The 22,872-nt window shown below is 32.7% G+C and overlaps 1 protein-coding gene across 1 annotated transcript; it reads right to left on the bottom strand.

Moving 5' to 3' along the window:
• Positions 1 to 8,762: 8,762 nt before the first annotated feature.
• LOC123664936 lies at positions 8,763 to 22,598 on the bottom strand. Its single transcript, XM_045599303.1, has 8 exons — positions 22,383 to 22,598; positions 17,688 to 17,911; positions 14,652 to 16,040; positions 11,500 to 14,567; positions 11,267 to 11,371; positions 10,795 to 10,935; positions 10,283 to 10,419; positions 8,763 to 9,294 (listed from the first exon to the last, which is right to left on the bottom strand). The coding sequence occupies exons 2-8, from the start codon at positions 17,907 to 17,909 to the stop codon at positions 9,131 to 9,133; spliced, it is 5,226 nt and encodes a 1,741-aa protein (XP_045455259.1). The 5' UTR covers positions 17,910 to 17,911; positions 22,383 to 22,598; the 3' UTR covers positions 8,763 to 9,130.
• Positions 22,599 to 22,872: the final 274 nt, after the last annotated feature.

The raw sequence follows: 22,872 nt of genomic DNA, 5'->3' as shown, positions 1-22,872 counted from the left end.
AAAACGAATTATGTACACGTAACAGTAGATCTACATAGTCGTAATGCAATTATAATAAAGAGCTCGACGTAATTGCCTTTACATAATGCGTAACAAGTACTTCACTACAAAGTTTGTGATTACTTGACAATAACGAATAACCGCTTTGGTGTGGTGTAAACATCCGCGGTTTCTGGATTCAATTTCCACTCGCTTATTTTGTATTTTTCAAATATTAATTCCGGTTTGGATGTCTGCCACTGTGGGTCTCATTGTCGTGTTTCGGAAAGCACGTTAAGCTATCGGTCCGGCTGTTATTATATACATCTGATAGTGGTCGTTACTCATAATAGGAGCTCTGCTCCAGATGTATGTATATAACCGCTAAACCGCAGTGGAGCAGCGTGGTGGATTTAATTTTACTTTATTTATTTTATTAGGATAGCTTACGGCTTATTATAACTTAATTAATCCCTACTAATATTATAAATATGAATGTAAGTTTGTTTGTTACGCTTTCACGCGAAAACTACTTAACCTATCATCATGAATCTTTGTACATATATTCTTGGAGGTATTAAAAGTAACATAGGATACTTTTCGCTAAAAATAATTCAGTGCGAGCGAAGCCGCGGGTAAAGGCTAGTACAAAATAAAAATTAAAAAAACTAATAACAAGCTACCGCATACAGAATTAAGCCAATTCTTCTCCTACATGGAGAATGAGGCCGATGCCCAGCAGTGGGATGTTACTGGCTGAATTATCATCAAAATCAACGAATAAACATGTATAAACCGACCCTACCCCCAGTAGCTCTGGTCACCTTGCTCACCGCAGGAAAACAAAACAGATAAAAACTGTTTCAGCCACGACATGCGATTGAAATTTACTTTTGAAGAACAATTATCGAGATATTAAAAAATTAAAACGTTTTATTACATTAATCAATTAAAAAAGTATAAAATTGAAATCAAAACGTGAATTGACGCTCTCTATTGTAACACTTCCTATTAGCCTACTCAAATAGTCGCTCTGTAATCGAACTACAGATGGCCGTATAAGATTTAAAATAATTATTATAGTTTTTTGAAGTTACACTTCTTTTGGCGCGATAGGGAAAAATGGTGAGAGTAAATTTTTACGATGCGCGCGCACACCATCACAAAAAACCGACACCCTGAAGTTAGCTAGTCAACGAAGAAGTTAGCAACGTGAAGTTAGCTAGTCAATGAAGTATAATTTCTTACGTGCGTACATAAGTACACAGTTCCACTACAGCCATGGAACTTAAAAAGCCGACCGATGGCGGGATAACCATCTAACTGCTGGGTTTGAAATACACAGGCTGAAGACGGGCAGCGGCGTCTTCGGTGCGATAAAACCAGCCCTGCGGTCACCAACCCGCCTGCCCAGCGTGGTGACTATGGGCAAAACACATGAGTTCCCTCCATTTTTGGCGCGGACTTGTGGAGGCCTATGTCCGGCAGTGGACTATATTAGGCTGAAGTAAGTGAGTGAGTGAGTGAGTAAATAAGTACACACTCACTTTTTATTTATTTATTTTATAATAATTACCGATAGTTAAAATGAACTCCCCAATCTTCTGATTTTGTTTGACTTTAGATACGTTTCAAAATGTGAACACTATTCAATCTAGGCTTCAAAAGAACTCTTGAACCGTTATTTTACAAATTAAATTTACGTTTGTTTTTAATTAATTAATTATCATTAAAAGTAAAGCTACCACCGATTCGGAATGTAGATTCTGCAGAGAAGAATCGGCAAGAAGCTCCGCAGTTACTCTTTAAAAACCCCGTAATTTAATATAAAAATACATAAAAGAAGGGCTGGAACATACACGTAGTCCACCATATTGCTCTACAGAAAGTTGACTGCTTATTTCCTCAAAAGTCGAGATCACATCAGCTTAACATCCAAAAGCGAAGTGGAGTTCAGTGGGAATTTAAGGGAAAGTATCCATACCAGAAAAATATTTTGTTTTTTTTTTTTTGAATGTCCTATAACATACACACACAGCCATCTGTTCCTTAATATAAAATAAAATAAACAACTTAATGCTTGTGTTACAGATAACAGCCAACTGTTAAATCTATTTTTTTTTATATAAATATACATGGAAATAATACGTATATAAATACACTTATTACACCCAGGCTCAGACGGGAATCGAGCCTGCGACCCACGAAACCACAACCTGCACCAACGGGCTAGTCAAAGTGCTATTATAAATATCATCCCTGATCGGGAATAAAACCCGCAACTGTTTACGGTAATAAAACTACCGTCACCAGAAACAATTTAACATTTTTCTAAACATATTATTTCACTTTGTCTTTTTTATACAACTGGTACGGCAAATATGCACACTTATTATGATAAGCGATTACCGTAGCATTAAGACACCTGGAACACCAGAAGCATCGCAAGCGAGTTGCCGACTCTTACCCCAGTCAGTCAGCCAGCTCTGGTCACCTTACTCACCGCAGGAACACAACACCACTTGAAAGCAGTACTATTTAGCTGTGACCTAATCCAAAAAAAATCAACATCATCATCAGCTCCTAGGGGGATTGGGGATTGGGTCGGCAACGCGCTTGCGATGCTTCTGGTGTTGCAGGCGTCCATAAGCTACATTAATCGCTTACTATCAGGTGAGCCGTACGCTTGTGTGCCGAATTAGTGACATAAAAAAAAAACAAATATCTATTTATGCACAAAAAGGATATATTAAATGATGATTACAATCATATTGTACTGATTATATTTTGCTCCTCCTTACAATACAGGTGCGGCATCATGTTACCAGCCCACTCTCCCGCATTGAGTAGAAAAGAAAAGAAAGAAATCATTTTCTCCTGCAAAAAAGCTGACTTCAATTGACATCTAGTATCAAGTATACTTACTTACTATAGACATTAACTCAAAAACAGCTCATTGCACCACACTCAAATTTAAACCACCATAAGCAAGCTTTCGCAGTAACAGAAATGTATCATACAAAATCCATCAAATAAAACCTATATAAAAATAATGCAGTCTTATTGAGGACCTGTACCTTTTTATCGAAGTAGGTTAAAAAGAATCATCATCATCATCATTACAGCCTATACAGTCCACTGCTGGAAATAGGCCTCCACAAGTTTACGCCAAAAATAACGTGAACTCATGTGTTTTGCCCATAGTCACCACGCTGGGCAGGCGGGTTGGTGACCGCAGTACTGGCCTTGTCGCACCGAAGACGCTGCTGCCCGTCTTTGGCCTGTGTATTTCAAAGCCAGCAGTTGGATGGTTATCCCGCCATCGGTCGGCTTCTTAAGTTCTAAGGTGGTAGTGGAATTGTTTTATCCCTTAGTCGCCTCTTACGACACCCACGGGAAGAGAGGGGGTGGCTAAATTCTTTAGTGCCGTAGCCACACAGCACAAAGTTAAAAAGAAGTGAAGTAGAAAAGATATATACGGTTTAAACGGTGAGTTAGACTAAGTAACTAAAACCTTTTTTCGTCCTGCTTTATTTTTTTTTTAAATAAATGTCTACACAATACCCACAGTCGTCTGTTCCTAAAGTAAGCAACTTAATGCTTGTGTTATAGGTAACGGCCGACTGGTATAGCTACATATAGGTATATTATTATATTTCCTGATCTGATTTTATAATCTTTTTTAATCGCCAACGCGTCTGTGGTTGTAATGTTAAGGTTAAGATGGTTGAAATTATAAGGGTAACAATAGGTAACAGGCTATGACAGTTCGTTTATGGCATTTTACATGTAAAAAAATAAAAAGTTAGAGAATAACATCACATATATATACTAAATAAATGGAGAGCCGGTGTTTTTGTTCGGTTATACTGCGAAAACTACTGAACCGATCGGAATAATACTTATACCATAAAATACAGCGTGTTTTGGAGAAGGTTTGAGTATATGATATGTTGATGATTACTTATTCCTATAAAAAATATGGACGATGGAGTTCGCTAGTGACATATAAAAGCAAAATTATTCATTTATTAAGCGTACCTAACTTCATCCTTAATAATAATAAATTAAATTTATAAATTAGCTCAAACTTCACAAATAACGTTCGCACAAACAAACGGATATACGGAAATGTGTCTTCACGGGGCCCCTTAACCATTCACTAATACCCTTTAGCCCTTAGGCAAAATGAAATCTCACCCTCACTGAAAAGCAAGAACAAACGGGAATAATTACTAGCACGATATTCATTGCACGTTTATTATACAACTTCACAATGATTATTTAAGATAAGCAGCGATGGATATTATTGTAAAGGAATTTTTTGAATGGTTTAGCAATTAAGTATATTTTATGGTGTGGTAGCCCGAAGCTTTTCCGAGTGCCGGTGCGTACTCGCCCTAATGACTAATTTACTCCTATAATTGCCCTGGTAGGAATCTTTAGGGTCGTTTTATATCTTCATTGGTTAAGTAGGGACTTCCATAAAAGTTTGGTACTTTTTTGCAACCACGCATTATAGGTATGATTGTTAGCTTTTTAATTTTCTGAACCCTAAAATGTAATTGGCGTTTTCGAAGTTGTTTATTTTCGTTTGTCGTCTTTCGATGTATTTTATTTCCTTTTTTTGTATCAATAGGCTGGCAGCGAGGGTCCGTCTGATGAGCTGTTAAGGAAACCTGCAACATCAGGACTGCCACAAGCGCTTTCCGATCCTATATATAGGTTGAGAATTGAGATACTTTTCTAGTCAATCTGCTAATGTTTTTAAGCATTTCCTGCTGTGCCTTACCTCATAAATCCTTTAAATCGTTTTATATTTTGACTATATGTAACTCAAATATCTATATGTAGCCTGTTATTTTTTTTATTCTAAAAATTAGCAACTTCTGTCTAGAAAAAGGATTGTTTTAAATCTTCGAAAAATATAAAGTAGATTATTATTACATATCTAATTTAGAATAGACCGCCATCTTCCAGCAAAAAGGGTAACTAAAATTATTTAAAAAGCGAAAATTCAAAAAGACTGGTAGTTTATTTCGTATAAAAATTTGAGTAAGTATCAATAATTAATTTGATATTTAATACAAATTAATATTATTTCCTTGCGTAAATAACAGCTACAAAATATTTCCAGCTCTATCTATCATTGGATAGTGATTACTTACAAAGGTATACTTAATGCTAGTTCTAGTAAAGTTCACTAGATGGCATTGATAAACCAAATTTTACTTGAACGTTTTATGTTTAAATCTATTTAAATAAAAATGCATGTTGCTAAACGCATAACTCGACAATGGCTCATCCAATCGAGCAAATTTATTTTTTTGTATGTTCCTTAAGGTCCACGGAAGGGTTTACTACTAAAAAAAATAAAAAAATATTTTACTATTAACAGAATGAAGTTTGTCCGGTCAGCTAGTTATTAATAGAATTTTAAATGGGTACATTTAAGAAAATAAACATTAAATTTATTCTGCTATAATATACAATATGATATAATATAAATTTAAAACTATAAAACAGACCACGTTACCGACGAGGCTAACTCCTTTTCCCCATTAAAATTTTTTTATTACAATTTAATATAATTATGTACTTATCTATCTATATTAATAAGTAGCTGTTCTCTATTGTGTGGTGATACTGATGAAGAAAGAGGCCTGTGCCCAGCTGTGGGATGTTACAGGCTGAATCGAAATCATAGAATGTTATTTTTTATTTAATTTTTTTATCACTTTTTTTACAAATTGTATGTATTTACTAGCGACCCGCCCCGGCTTCGCACGGGTGCAATGCCGATACTAAATATACTACAGAATGTCTTTATTTATAGTATGAAGCTGGCTTATAGCATGGTTATTAACATAATAACAACATTCAAATATACGTCGTTAGATTACACGTTGTTACAGAATGCGTTGAAGAAATAAAGGTTCACTGCTCGTTCCCCGTAGGTGATAGCGTGATAATTTGTAGCCTATATGTTGACCCGACTTCCAAATAATATTCGTGCCAAATTTGAAGTAAATCCATGCAGTACTTTTTGAGTTTATCCCGGACATACATACAGACAAACAGACAAAAATTCTTAAAACTATATTTTTGGCTTCGGTATCAATTGTAGATCACAACCCAAGTATTCTTTAAAAAAAATATTCAATGTAAAGTTTTGACTTTCCTACCATTTCATTATATGTATTTATTTATTTATTGTATAGGCAAGTTATGTATAGATAAGTTATACTATCAATATATAGTGAATCAGTTTTCTCGTAATAAAAGAGAATTTTATTTTTAAAAATACTTTATTTTCAACAACATTACGTATAAAACATTCTCCCTGAGTCCGTTTAATGACACTTACTAAAAGACAATGATTAATTTTCAAATTGAACTTTTTATACACTTCTCGTAAAGCAATTCCTACTTTATTTCAAGAACAATAAAATACAATTTTTAATATATGTTAGTATTTACATAATTCGTACTCAATTCCTGTTAGAATACAACAATCAATTTTTTTATAGAATTTGTAAAAAAAGTTTTTGTGCTAAAACTTTTTCTTTATCAATAATTTTTCCATATTTTTTTACAAATTCGACGTAAAACAGGCTATTTATCCTTAAAACTAAGTTTAATACCAAATAAATCTATACCAATCAGAAATATAATTCATCCTATACTGACCGCGGAAAACTAAAATGTTTTACATTGTAACTTCCCGCGTTTATATACAATTCTGTTGTCATGAGTTTTTTTTTTTTTTCGAAAATAAAAAATGTAATCAATTCCATCGATCGAAACATTAAATTTAAAAAAAGAAGTTTTTACAAGATTTTTTTTCTTAAGTAATGAGTATTTAAGGTGAGTTATACAATGTTTAATCTGTATACTTTTTTGATACATTTAACCCTTTAAAAAAATAACTAAAACCTTTACAGTTAAAAATTGCTTAATTTTTTCGAATGTTTACATGTATATATAAAGCCACCAAATCCTCGTGCGTTAAAAAAAATTACATTGTCAGAATAGAAAATACAAAACCTTACACTTAAGGGGAAAATCTATAAAACGATCATAAGACCTGTCGTAATGTATGGATCAGAATGTTGGTCAACAAAAGTGACGGATGAAAGAAGAGTGTACGCAGCCGAGATGAGAATGCTAAGATAGATGTGTGGAGAGACGAGGATAGATCGGATTAGAAATGAGTATATAAGGAGAAGTTTGAAAGTAGCACCCGTGACAGAGAAAATGAGGAATATAGGTTAGCGTAGTATGGGCACGTAATGAAGAGGGATGAACGCTATTTGGTAAAAGAATGGTAGGGATGAATGTCGAAGGACGAAGAGCGATCGGCAGACGAAAAAAGCGATGGATGGATTGTGTGAATGAGGATATGAGAAAGAAAAGGAGTAAGCGCTGAAGTGACGAATAATAGAGAAGAATGGAAGAGTAAAACGTGTTGTGCCGACCCCACATAAGTGGGATAAGGGCAGGAAGATGATGAGAATAGAAAATACAAAGATTTTCTGTAAACTAGATTTGAATGGAAGTTAGTGGTTATGCTTTAAATATATAATTTTTAAGATTTAAAAGATAATCCGTTTTAAATGTTGTGTTTCAGTTAAGTTAAGCTTAAAACTTAATAAAACATATTTATATTATTTAAATAAATATAATCACAACAAAGAAACACAATTTACTTAAATTGACTAGGTTTTGTTTAAGCAAATTAATTTTACAACAGATGATTTTTTTTCTGACTATTGGTATAGTTCATTTTGAAAAGACAGTTATTAAATCAAAAGAAGAATGTCATTTATACTTCTATCAATTTTTCTACATCTAATCAATGTTACAAGAATTTTTTTATTTTTCTCGATTTTTGTCATAATTTTTATATTTTTTTCCATTTTAAAGAATACTTAAAAACTGGGGGTAACCTAATAAACTTAATAATCTCTAATGAACAAAAAAAATGTATTAAGCTATTCGAATCTAAACAGTCTATTTCAGCAGTCTTAGCAGCGGTAGTTATGCTATCTGGAAACCATGGGTTAGGAGAAAACGCACTAATATTGTTTTGCCTACGTCAGTTTAATTTTTATTAAAATTTTATGAAACTTTGAGAGTAAAATAAGACATCTGAAACTTACGGGGAGTTATTATGTATATATATTTATATAAAATCTTTTTGTTATAAAATGCTATTTTGAATTGGATAATATATACAGAATAAAAAGCACAGTCTGACGTTAGTGATTAAATTTATTGTGTATAATATATATATCATTGCAAAAAATACTTTATATATAATATATATATGAAATTTATAAAAGCTGCCTACATTCACCCCCTGGTAAATTTTATAATTAAGAAAAATAGGAACGGAAAAATTTTGGCACTAAGCATAACTTGGAAGCGTTTTGTTCATTTATAGACTAAAGCTACCGTTGTATTTCTCTCGAAAGAGGATTTATTATAAATCTGTTTTTTACATAATTAAACAATTCTAGTTCTGATTTTCCACATAACTAATTAAATCTATGAGTTTTACACTTATATGTAATATTTACATAAAATTCGCTATACAGTAACATTAATTTTTTAAAAGCAATTAAAACCATTGTTATTTATCGTAGGTAACATAATAGTTTTAAAAATAAAAAAAGCTTAAACAAACTTATTAGCCTCAAATGATTTTTTTTTTTTTTTAGAAATGAACAAACTGATTTAAAAAAAAAAAGTATCATAATTTTGGCTTATATTTAAAATTGAACGAACAAAATTTTAAATTTCAAAGCCAATACAAAATACACAATACACAATACAAAAATTTTACAATATTTACATAAAGAGGTAGTGTTAAACTGTACAAAACTGTACTTTAATAATCTACTATTTACAAAACTAAATCGCTAAAGAAATACACGCTAAAACAATTTCACTAAAGAGGTACGAGCGAAGAAAGAAAACAAACTAAAATGTCTTTTTCATTGCACACTGAACGCGTCCGTCATTTTGACATTGACAGTGACAGCTGTCAGTTGACGCGTGATAATTGACATCCGAACGTCACGACGAGCACAAATAACGTATACGACACTACGTTTTTTATTAAAATATACCAAAGATTGAGTAAACGTCAAGCGGACATATCGTCGCTTTTCTTATCACCTTTCATTTTGTTCAATGTCTTTTTCATATCGAGAAGCATCTGATCAAACGACATATTATCGTTGTTTCGGTGTATGGGCAGCACTGCTTGACCGTGGAACGCACTTTCGGTGTATTTGGCCTCTAGGCCATCTGTGAAAAGAAAATATATTATGATTTGCTCTCAACTAACACAATATTCAAGCCAATATTTAATTTGTAAGAGAATTTATATTATTAAGTTGCATAATATGTAGTAATAATGAATATAGCAAAAAAAATAATAGCTCAGAGCTATTTTTAGTGACCCTACTTTCTTCTCTAGGGGTTGTAAGTTCGATTCCCTGAGTTTAGGTGTAATAAATATATATATATATTACTTTAAAAAAATACATTAATATAAATTGGGTGTTACCTACAATATAAGCATTAAAAGCTTATCTCAGGAACATACTGTGTATATGCTATATGAGTATGCTAAAGATATTTATTTTATTTTGTTATCATTAATTTGCAAGCATGTATTAATCTTATCTTATCAATTATTTAATTTGTATGATTCACTTCAAAGCTAGGTACATTAGGTCATTCAGATAAAATTTATGACTATAATGAAAGTCTTAAATATATGAGATAATTATTAGGAGCAAACTTTAAGTAGGCTATTGACTGTCTGTGGCCGTCTGTTAGATACACATATAGTATTTGAAATCTATCACACTATACAAGACCAAATTTGAACCAAATGGGTATCGAGAACAGAATAAAAGCGATACCCGCAATTTTATCGAAAACCTCAATGCAACCAAGCTTGTCTAACAATAAATGATATTAAAATGGAGCACAGCAGGAAATATCTTTCTGGAAAATTGGTTCAAACTGACTGGGGCTTATTTACCCCCACTATTAACTGGGAGTAAATAATACCTGCTTGCTACTATGCTTACAACCGATACTATGTTCCTGTGTAAGGTAAAGAGCTCCAGGGTGGTTCAGGGGTAGACTCAATGACTTGGAAAAAAGGTAATGCAAATGTCTTTAATCTACAGTATCCGCTTACCATCAGGAGGACTTTATTCTTGTTTGTGTCTCTTGTGTTATCAAAAAAAAATAATTTGAGCAATTGGCAAGAGGAACTTACCAAGATCTGCATAGCTCTGTCTACAAAATGCTCTACGGCCCCCGAAGCCCACATCATACTGCGGGAACGTTTTCCCTGCCTCCACAGCCGACCAAGCGTCCATAGGACGCTGGAACGTCAAGAAACCGTAGCGTGACCTAGAAATAAAAATAAAAAAAATTTAAAACACAGTCGACTATTCCTAAATAAATAAAGGACATTTTTAATTGCACATAAAAAAAATTATCCCTCAGCGATATATTATGTCCATCAATAAAAGTACATAATTGCCAAACATATCAGACACTTTTTTTGTGTTCGTGTTTGCATATTGATGACTAATTTATTTATTTTTTGAAGTAAAATCTTTTTACGCACGCTTGACTTAGGAGTAAGCTGTTGAATGCCTGATAAGAGCGTTACGAAAAGTGTGATCGCGACGAACGGATGTTGAGAGGGAGATATAAGTTAGTGAAGATAGAAAGTTTTACTTCAGTCAGATTTATTTAAGGTAATGTTAATTTTTAACTTACCCATCCTCTTTAGAATGCAAGCGAACTTCGGTAATAGGTCCAAACTTGACAAATTGGGACTTCAATCCTAATTTCGTTATATCTTTATCGAGCCTTCCTACAAATACTATACGTCTCTCCTCAACCGGCGTTGCGCTGTCCCTGTAAAAAATCATAACATATATATGAGTATAATAATAATAATAACTTTGTTTGATTTTACTGCTGTGATTATTGTAGTATAAACTAATAATATATATAGTAATAGTAACTCTATATACTTTTTAGAACAAGTATGATGAAAGAAAAAAATACTAAATTTACGAGTACAGTCATGTATTTCAGAAATATTTGTACAATCATTATAAAAATGAACTATTGAAGTTAAAAAAAAAAACTTTTAACAAAATTAAGTTTAATATATTTCATCAAAATTAAGGTAAAAATTAAATAATAATAATTTGTTTAATAATAAAATAATTTGTTTTCTCACCTATCTTCTGAACTATAGGAGCTTCGGTAGCTTTTAGCCCTGTAAACTTCTTCCTTTCTGTTAGGACTGCATGAGGCCTTTGATTTAGACGAAGCCGATAGTCCGCTCGAAGATGGCGAGCTATCAATAAATATGAAATAATTATCCATATTCTCTCAGAGATGTCATGCCATTACTGAAAACATTTTATTGAATATTTTATCCACATTAAATAATTTCCTACAAACCTGGACGACGATGATGAACCGGAAGATGATGACGAACAAGACGATGATTCTGAACTGGCAGATATAGTCGGCTTCCTCATCGGAGGCGTTAGGGATATCGGTGTAAGCTTTTCAATGTTATTCACGATATATTGGGGACTAGGTCGTTTTTTAGCGATCGGGCTGCGTGATTTAACTCGATCGGTGATTTTAGATGTTGACCGCGAATGATTTGATCTGTAATGTCTTCTAACAGATGGAGAACGCCTCGAAGAACGATAAGGTGACCTAGTCCTTGATCGTCTTTTCCTTCTATAAGGTGAGTCGGATCGTCTGTAACGTCTGTAATGACCACGTGATCGCGACCGATTACGACTAGGAGAGCGTTTTCTTCGATGATTTCGAGATTGTGATCTCGATCTTCTATATTTGACATCGTATCTAGTTGATCGTGATCGCGACCTTTTTTCGTGATACTGAGATACCTCTGTTGGATGTCTAGTTTCTGTTCTAGACTTCACATTAACTCCTTCGTCCAATTTAGTAGACATAACATTCTGTACGTTTTTGGGAACAATTGGACTGCAGTCACTTGACATGGACATGTCACTGTCGTTTCTTTTTCTCGGAGAGACGGAGAATTGTTTTCTGGTAACCGTGTGACCTATTTTGGGTAAATCTACAAATTCAGCAGTCGCCTCTGTCTGAATACAAGTCGTAACGTATTCAGGTTTTTGTCTGTTCTTTTCCAAGTGAAGTATAACTTTGTCTTCACCGTGTGGAGCAGCATTATCATATTCTCTTACTATCGTTGGCTTTGTGTATTTAAATTCCTTCTCCTCAACTGGTGAATTAGACTTTGACGATTTACGGTCGTTACTTGAATTAGTAACTGTTGGAGCTTTTTTCTTGACAAGATCTTGAATGCTGGCGAATAGTGAATTGCTAGAGATTTTCTTATCGACATGCTTTTCAACGCTCTTAAGAGTTGCTGTTATGTCCTTATACCTTTCTTTATCTATTTTAATATCAGACCGATTCCTATCGTCGATTGGACTTTTTTGATTTTTAACAGTTTCGAAAACGTTTTGTTTCAATACAGAATCCATTTTTTTGATTTTAAAGTTAATCGTCGATTTGTTTTCTCTTTGTGGAGACTCTAATTTACGTTTTCTACTAAGAGTCTGTTTTTCAGTGGGTTTTAATAAACCTTCATCTGTATTGGTGCCTATACTAACTAAAATAATTTCGTCATAGTCTTTTGGTTGCTCTCGAGGTGTCGGAACATCTACTGGCACAGGCATAACATTTGGAGTCATGCCCACAATTTTTAACATTTCTTCATCACTAATAAGGGGTTGAAGTACAAGGTTTTCAACTTTTTGTATCAAAACACTCTCTTGGCGTTTTGATGCTTTAGCTTTTTGTTTTTGAATATTCATTAATACTTTTCTAGATGCTTCTAGAATAGGATCAAAAATAGCTTTCGGAGCATCCGTTTCTAAGTTTTCTTTTGGTGGTGAAACATTATTAGGAGTAACATTATTAGATATTTTAATTTTTTTATCAAGATTTATATTGCACGGTGTTTCCGGGAATATTGACTCCGGACTTACTTGTGGCGATCCATCGTTTGAGGATATACCTTTGCTAATCCTTAGTTTATACTCTTTCAAATTTAACTTCTTCTTTTTAACCGGCTGTTCTACTTCATTAATAATTGGTACATCTATCAAAGTAACTTTACAACCCTCATCTTTTCTTGTTACTTTCGAGGTTACATCAATAGCCTTAGGGACTCGTACGTCTTCCTTATTATTAAACAGAGCGGTATAAAAGTGTTCCTGTTTCGAGTTCTCCTCGTGCTTTACATTTAATGTTTCCTTTATTTCACGGTTTTCATTTTTATTTTTTACTCTATCTAATGGTTCAGATTCAACACTTTTAACTATGTTGTTGACGTTTGACGATTCTTTTTTTAAAGTATTACTTCTGCCTTTAGATTCGATACTTTTGTCAGCATTCTTAACATATTTTGATATATTTTTCGAAGTATTACTTCGGTCAAATGGTTCATTACTTTTGACAGAATTCTTGACATGTCGGGATAATTTTTTCGACGCACTACTTCTATCTGATGATTGAAACATTTTATCAGTAATCTTAGCATCTGTAGATACTTTATTGGAAGTACTAATTCTGTCTAACGATTCACCACTTTTGACAATATTCTTGACATGCGTTGATTCTTTATGTGAAGTATTACTTCCGTGTAAGGGATCAACATGTTTGACGGTATCGTTGACGTATGTTGAGACTTTATTCGAAGTATTACTCCTATCTAATGTTTCAACGCTTTGGGCAATATTCGTGCCATTTATTGATTGTTTATTCAAAGTACTTCTATCTAATGGATCAACACTTCTGTTGATATTTGTCAATACTTTATCCGAAATTCTTCTTCTATCCAATGGTTGAATACTTGTTAAAACATTGCTGACATCAGTCGACACTTTATTCGAACTACTACTATAAGCCTTACTAGATTTAGATTTTTCGCATGAAATGTCTTTGTTTAAATCACTAACATCACAGTTTTGAATTATAACTTTTGATTTATTTTTTATAACTAACTTAATACTACCGCAATTTGACTTTTGACTACTTGAATTATCACTTGTTGCTTTTGAAGCATTTTCTACAATCACAGAATCGTTGTTCTTGGTAAGACCACTAACGTTCACAACACTATGCACACGTGAATGTTTCTTACGATTAACACGAGGTTTAAGACTTGTTTTTAAACGAGATTTTTTATTAGTTATAATGTCATTGTCATCTATTTTAGGTTTCTTTTTATCTTTACTGTCTGCTTCATCATCACTACTGAGATGGTAAACCACTTTTTTGTTTTTACACGACCTATGTCTAGAGTTTAATATTCTATTGTTGCTGGACAAAACTTCAGGTTTGAGGAGACTCCGGCCTCCCTTTAAATCGGTAAGGCTGCGACGGTTTCTTGGTGAACAATAATCATGATCAGAGTGAATGGGACTGGGGGACCTTTTGATCAGAGTGTTCACTTTTGGTGCCATCTGAAAGAAAGAAAAAACCGGTCCTATCGTTAGATATGGCCCTTTGTATTTTAAAGTTAAAAAATATATAGATTTTATGCTTACCAGAATTTTCTTCATTTTCGTTTTATTAAGTTGTACCCCAGCGTCCTGCAACCGCATACCACTTGTCAAACTACATTTAGCTTCAGATAACTTTTCACTGACAATTGGCTTTACGTCTGTAGTGCTTAGGTTTTCGGTCGCTTCAAATTGTTCTAGGAGTGAATCTAAAGTACTAGCTTCCAAAACGGGTACGGCGGTTTCAGGGCAGGACTCCACGTCAACAAAATCCTCTTTTTCTAGTTTTATCTCTGGCTCTATTTTAACTTGTGTCTTTTTTACGCAATATTCCAAAATCGGTAAAGGTGTAGACGTTAATTTTCTATCAGGTAATTGGAAAGCAGAAACAGGACCGATGGTGTCAATTATTGCATCAACGGGACAATCCATGTCCATATCTTGAAGACTAAAGTCATCTTCATTTTTAACAGGTTGATTAGATTCCTTTTTATCAGTAATGAGAAAACTATTAACATCGTCATCCGTCAAAGTGCGAGGCATGTCATCATTTTTCGTGTTCAACTTTTCTCTATCATTTTCTAAACTTAAATCTAACAAATCAAGATTTAAGTCCTCAAAAGTTAAACACCCCTTTGCATCCGGATCCAAGTTCAAATTATGGATAGGAGAATGGGGCAGGGAGACTGAATGAGACTTTTGTGCAGTTTTAAATTTATTATAAGGCGGCTCTTCTAAGATAAAGCGTTTCAAATCTTCAATATTTGGTAATACGTCCATATCTGATTCCGTTACTCTATCTTCTGCAATGTTATCAACAGTTTCAATTACCTCGTGGTTCTGCTGTTGTTCGGTTGTATCTGTGTTATCGGGAGCGAAGATTTCAAGCGGTAAGGTCTTGGGCACTTCATCTTTAAAATAATCTACGACACTTGGATGCTTCAGTTTCTTAGTATCTTTAATAAAGTATTCATCCACATCCTTGACCACGTGTTCGTTTTTAACCTTCAATATGTTATTGACATTGGGTTTTACGAAATACTCGTCAATATTCGTTACTACAGGCGTATCGAAATTAATTCCTAAACTGTCTTGTGGCACATTTCGTGTACTTGTTTTTTCACTGTTTTCAGATATATTATGTGTAGGAGCCAATTCTTCGTGTTCGGAAATTGGATCTTCTCCATATTCCGAGTCATAGCCGTCTTCATTTAGGCAATTGGCTTCATTGTCGTCTTCATCTTCATCAGACGAGGCCTCGAGATCTAAGAACGGATTTACTTCGTATACTTGTACAATCTCATAGTCATCCCCTTCGACTAGCGAACTATTTTGTATTTGCACAGCAATGGATGCTTCATAATCATTTATTACGTTTATGTCAGCATTTTCTTCCTCTGTACTCGTGTCGGGATTTGTTTGAGTCATATTTACCTGAAAAAATAATAAAAAATAACATTTATAGTACACAATTTATATTAAAGAAAACAGAAACCACTCAACATTAACTATTTAAGATATGATTCTAGTATATAGAAGGAGGCTGGTGAATTAGTATCAATATTTAAGGAGGATACTCGTTACATGATTTTCATTCTAATTATGTAAAAAATGGGTACTTAATTTTTGACCAGATTCCCATAAACTTCAATTTAAATAAATGAAGTGTAGGTCCGGTCCGGGAACTGAGGGCCGAAACTTTTGCCACGAACTCATAGGGGTTTTTGCTCATAGTGCCCACTGGACAGGCGGGTTGGTGACCGCAAGGCTGACTTTGTCGCACCGAAGACGCTACTGCCCGTCCTCGGTCTGTGTATTTAAAAAGTAGGGTGGCTATCCCACCATCGGTCGGCTTCGCCTAGTTCCATGGTGGTATTGGAAATTTGCTATCCCTTAGTCGCTCAGATGCATATATGTAAACGATTTCCAATTCCATGGCAACAAACCCGTGCCACCCGCACTGCAGCCCCCGGGAACACCCCACTTGTGGACTAGCCTTCACTTGTTTGCGTAAACAACACTCGTTATTGCGTTGAAGATTTTAATATTTTAATATGTGAATAATTTAATGTGTGAATTGTTTATTTTATTGAGCCCCCGGACTGAATATCTTATGTCGGTAAAGATGAATAATTAAAACCAAAGTTTATTACTACCAAAAAATAAAAATTATTAGTACCTTTGTAAGTGCAAATAAACATTTCTATAAATTGTTACTTTGAAAAATAAACATTAAAACAAACCAAACGTGTATTAATTTTTTCCTTTAGATTCTTAGGTAATAAAACAAGGAGGAGGGGTCGGCCTATTCTTATTTTTTTTTTCTTATAATAGGAGGCGGGGATTGTATAGAAGGGGGTCGAAAACTACCAAAATTCGTCTTAAGTAATAAATGAATGGTCCCTAAACAGTTCATATTAATTTTTGTCCAAAGTTCACATCATTTACCCAGTCAACAAATTTTTTGCTTAAACTAGTTAAATATCTTGATATTTTGCCTGTCCTAAGCCAGGATTAAAGTATCAAGGGTGATTGGGTCATGCTTGTTTATCAAAGGCAGCCTGCTACCCTCATAACACGTGGCGGCATTTGGACGTACCTATACACCTGTTTTATGTCGACTGCGCAGCTAGGGCGTCCAGACGACGCGTAATTAATTTGATATCATTACAGCCTATACAGTCCACTGCTGGACATAGGACTCCACAAGTTTACGCAAAAAATAACGTGAACTCATGTGTGTTGGCCATAGTCACCACGCTGAGCAGGCGGGTTGGTGACCGCAGTACTGGCTTTGTCGCACCGAAGACGCTGCTGCCCGTCTACGGCCTGTGTATTTCAAAGCCAGCAGTTGGATGGTTATCCCGTCACCGGTCGGCTTTTTAAGTTCCAAGGTGGTAGCGAAACCGTGTTATCCCTTAGTCGTCTCTTACGACACCCACGGGAAGAGAGGGGGTGGCTAAATTCTTTAGTGCCGTAGCCACACAGCACAATCGTCAATTATCAGGTCCTCAAATATTGACGGTAATTCACCAGTCACCCTGTATATATAAAAAAAATTCATATTAGTCATACACTTACATTTTTATTACGGGTCCAGGCATTACTGTCGTTATGGCTGTCCCAAAACGTCTCTTCATTGGCCCCCTTAAACTGACTAGTTTTTTGTTTCATTGCGTATTCTGGGCTACTTTGATTACAACTACTTTCTGGTGATGAAGATTCAGTGGTTGATTGCGGAGTCGTATGTCCGATACCACGAAACCGGGCTTGATGGTACATATTAAGCATATGCGACTCCATCTCTGTAAAAAAAAAAGAAAAAAATCCAATGTTAATTTTATAAATTAAAATAAATATTCATTAACCTAATATTATAGCGCTTTTTAATGTTAAGAAATCGCAACAATATTAAATACAGAGCAGCAATTATGAGGGTTTCTGAAAAAAAATATTGGTGCGGTTACTTTATTTTGGCTGGAAATTACTATTTTTGAAGTAGATAGATGCAGTTTAATATTTCACGTATAGAAAGAGCAAAATGTGCCATTAAAAAATTAATAATATAAATAACTAGCTGACCCCGAAAACATTGTTTTGTTATATATGTTATTCACCCCTTAATCCCCCCCCCCCCTTACAACAGCTGTATGAAAAATAGATAGAAAAGATGTTGGCCGATTCTCAGACCTACTCTATATGCACACAAATTTTCATAAAAATCAGTCCAGAGCCATTCAGAAACCATTTCAGAGGAGTATTGTAACTAACATTGTGACACGAGGTTTTTTATATATGATTTGATGTCACTCCTGAATAGTGTAGCTTTCTGTTTGTGAAAGAATTTTCGTGATCAGTATTTGCGAAGATTACCCCCTACACACAAACAAAGTTAGAAACTTAACCCCTTTATAATATTAGTAAAGATAAAGAAATGAGAAAATAATTATGAGAATGGGAACAAAATATTAAGACGATTTTTCAGTAGTTCTATGGGAATCGATTATATTTTATTTCTCTGTATAAAACATTAAACTCAAAGAAATGTTAAAAATATTAAAACTAGAAACTTTTTCAAAAATTTCATAAGTCCTGACCATTAATAATTATAAAATATATATCTGACACAAAACAGCTGATGGCTTGACATCTATTGACAATGTAATAAAATACAAAAACAAAAATAAAGCAGACCTCCAAATCAATAAATAGTAGCAACGGGACTAATTAATTAAAGGTACAATATTTATATATCATTTATTTACTTTAGGAATATTTTGAGCACATAATCTAAACTCATAATATAATTTATTATTTAATAGAATAACTTGAAATCTTTACTTATTTATTAAATTCTTAATAAATGGCATTGAAAGTGAGTCACTCGCTTTAACTCCAAGCAGATGAAAACACTCAGAAGGACATGATATGCCACATAGGAATGGCATGGGAAGCCACAATTTAAAAAAAACCTAAACTCGTATTAAATATTTTATGTGTTTATACAATGTGTTTCGTAACAGGTGTCCTACGAATATATAAATAGAAATTATATATTTAAATAATTAAAATTTTTGAAATAGGGTGTTAAAGCCTATAATCATTATAAGATACAACTGAAATTAGGCTAAATATTTGTCACTCATATGTAGGGGCCTCTTCATATGTAGAGGGATTAGGTTAACATGTAATCCGACATTATTAAATGTACATACATGCATTATGTCATACATAATTTGCTTATGTATTGTAAAATGAAATTGAATGAATGGGTAACTTCACTAATAATAATATTTTGATGGTTAATTTATAATTAGCTTTCCAATTGTTATTTAATTTAGTTTTCGTATATCATTTCCGGTGTTCTGTTTTCTCCTATTGAAATAAAGCCTATGTTGCAGAAACATTGTATTACACTAATTTGACTAGCCTGTTGGCACAGTTTGTAGTGGCCGTGCGACTACCACCTGTGACTGGGTGTTATATTTATATATATATGTATTATTTATAGGTTTATTATATATTTATCAAAAATATATATATATATTTAGCTACAAGAGTCAGCTGTTACCCGTAACACAAGCATTAAGTTGCATACTATAGGAACAGATAAGCATGTGTGTATGTTATAAGGAAAAAAGTTTGTGGTAAAAGAATTTTAAAAATCGGACCAGTAGTTTATCCTTAACAAACATACAAAAATACAAAAAAAAAACTGGAAACTAAACATATGAATAGTTTAGACACATTTTTATATATATATTATCTTATATATGTTTCTTAAATTATGAAGTACTTTAGAAAAGTTATTATGAATTTTACTAAAAAAAATTGATCTATAAATTTGATAGTGAAACCTCATTTTAAGACACATAAGTTGCAATATATGATCTTGTTCAGCTAATTTATGACATTGTTTAAATAAATGTAACATAATAAACTAACAAGAAAATGAACAACTAATGAATATTTAAAAGTGATACTTACTCTTTGTGTAAAACAAAGTCTTTATATATTTAGGTTCATAATACCAAAACAAATGAAACTTAATCTTATTTTAATTATTTACAAATATAGATAATTTATCCAATTGATAAGAATATTATTTCAAATAGTTTATTAATGTAGGTCAGAATTTAATTTGTGTTTCCTTGTTCATGTTTTTATAGATTTAGTTTAACCAAGACCTTTGTTACAATTTAAAGTAACCCTGCATTGTAATCTCAGAGGTTATTAGATTTGTTAGGTGTTAGCATGTTAGGTATATTTATTTATTTTTGTGTGCTAAGAAATTTATGATTGAATAAAAATGGCTTATCATTGTAGCATTAACTGTAGAACTCAAGCAAGGCATGAAGCACAAAATTTTAAATAAATAAAAACCACAATAGTTTGAAATTTCGAGTCACAGAAAGTTTAGTATATAGATATCTTTTAAAGGTGTTTTAACAATATGTATTTGCATAACTCCAATCCATTAATGGAACAAGGAAACTATCAAATATTCACACGAATCAATTTGAAACAGACATAAAAAATTATAAATTATTTAAAATGAACTAATGAGTCATTTATTATATTTACATTCAGTTCATTATAATAAATAAAATTAAAAAGTAAAATGAAAGTTTCAAAAATGAGTTCATTTTTCACACTCTTCTGACTCGGAAATAATGATAAATCAAAAATAATTTTGAATGAAAATTTCAAAATGAAATGTGAGTTTTGTGATGATATTTAACGTTTGTTCATATTTTATTTTCCTCGAAAATAATTTAATTTTCAATGTGTCGTGTGTCAAAGTTATAACAAAATAATAATTAAAAATATAGAATTTTATAGAGTATTTACAGAATAGTTGAATATAGAATTTTAATTTTTTATTTTAATTTAAAATTTCTGTACCCATATTAATGATTAAAAATTAAGGTTATTACCGAAATCTTAAGGTTAATTACATCAAAATAATATAAATACCTAATTGTTTACTTTTGAATCCATTTTACTGATAATTACAATGTAATAATATGAATTAAATGTGATTACATCACGTATTGGCAAGTGATTTTAGGTTTGAATCAAAACATGTGGTTAGTTAACCACATGTGGTTTATGACATAAATACGAAATTTAACTAAATTTATTTACATAATTTTGTTTATAGCCTTTACATTAGGAAAGATTAAATGTTTTAAAGGAATAATAATAGAAAATATTCAATTGGTATATATAAATAAATATAAAATAATATTAACATAGTACCCATATGTTATGGTATCTATTTTACGAAGCTCAATAGAAGTAATTGTATGCATGACAAATTAAATTTTAACTTTTCTTATGTATAGTTATAGTAAGGATCCTGGTGTAATGCAATCTTAGCAGATGACTCCTTAGGGATCGTTGCTTTAATGAATATTCACTTCATTTAAATAGAAAAGGTTATTAGTTAAATTGCATGGCCAATATCATTAGCACTGACAGATCATGTAGAATTTAATCATGTTTATTTTCTTATATGTATAAAAAAATATGTATCACCTGTTACATCCAAGAAGACATTTTTAGAGTAAACATGAAAAAAATGGTAAAAAAATAGTCCAGTTTAATAGCAATTATAACACTGTGACCTAATATTAGCTAATAATTAAGTAGTAAACATTTCTTTCGGTATTATCGCCAATAAACGCGCGTGAAATTGATCATTTCTCTGTTATCAGTGTAGAGCCGATAAGTGATAGTGTAAAGTAAGACGCGTTTAAAATTACACTGATCTGTCAAACTTAGTGGAAATCCTTCAGGTCATGTGACACAAACAAAATTCTTGCCAAAAAAAACGCAATCGATATGCCACAAACCGTTCAAGACATACACCCGCACTTCACACTGCCTAATAGTTATCTTAATACGACGAAAATCACGAAAAAAATACCGAGACATTTAGGTTAAGTCCGAAGAAATAGTAACTTATAATGCAACGATTTAATTCACGAAAAAATTGTATTGTTTCGAATTATTTTTTTTTCCAATTTAAAAGACGAAATTATGCATTTGCAACAATTATGTAAACCAAAATAAACATCATCGGAATGACATAAAACGCGCGCACTCGATCCTAACCTTGATAACGAAATAGGCTTTACAAGTTTCTAGTTCAAGGTCCTATGAAAAAACTGAAAAGTCACATGAAGGCGTTACACAAACAAATCTGAAATATCATTGCAACCCGCACTGAAATCTATTTTAAGACAAACAACAGACGAAAAAAGCACTAACCTTAACAACCTCAAGTGACGGCTTTATCCATGTATAAATATTTTGGTCCAACAACACTATATACACTATTCACAAGTTGTGTAGCACTAACTACTATATATTCATAACACTTTCAGGTACAAAACATTCCAATATATCAATAGTTTTTCGTAAAAAATTAACACTTCATGATACATCACATGCCACAAACTTCAGGCACGACAGCAAATTTTTATATACGATGTTGCCATAAAATCGCTTTAATTTATGTTTTGACAGTTCGAACAACACATGGCTGTGACAAAAGAAAAATAATTTTGTAAAAGTACAAAAACAAGAAGGGAAGTCTAATACGTTTAATAAGTTTTCTCTTTTCATGTGTATAGTGTATACTACTGAGTTTATAAAAAATATATAAAAAAATATGTATAAACATAGAAAAGATATTGAATTTAATAACGTTATTATAAAAGCAAATTAAAAACGAAAAAGTTTACGAATTAATAACTAT

The sequence above is a fragment of the Melitaea cinxia genome, chromosome 23 (genome assembly GCF_905220565.1).
Source record: "Melitaea cinxia chromosome 23, ilMelCinx1.1, whole genome shotgun sequence".
NCBI classification, from domain to species: Eukaryota; Metazoa; Arthropoda; class Insecta; order Lepidoptera; family Nymphalidae; genus Melitaea; species Melitaea cinxia.
This window is presented reverse-complemented; position numbering and strand designations above follow the sequence as displayed.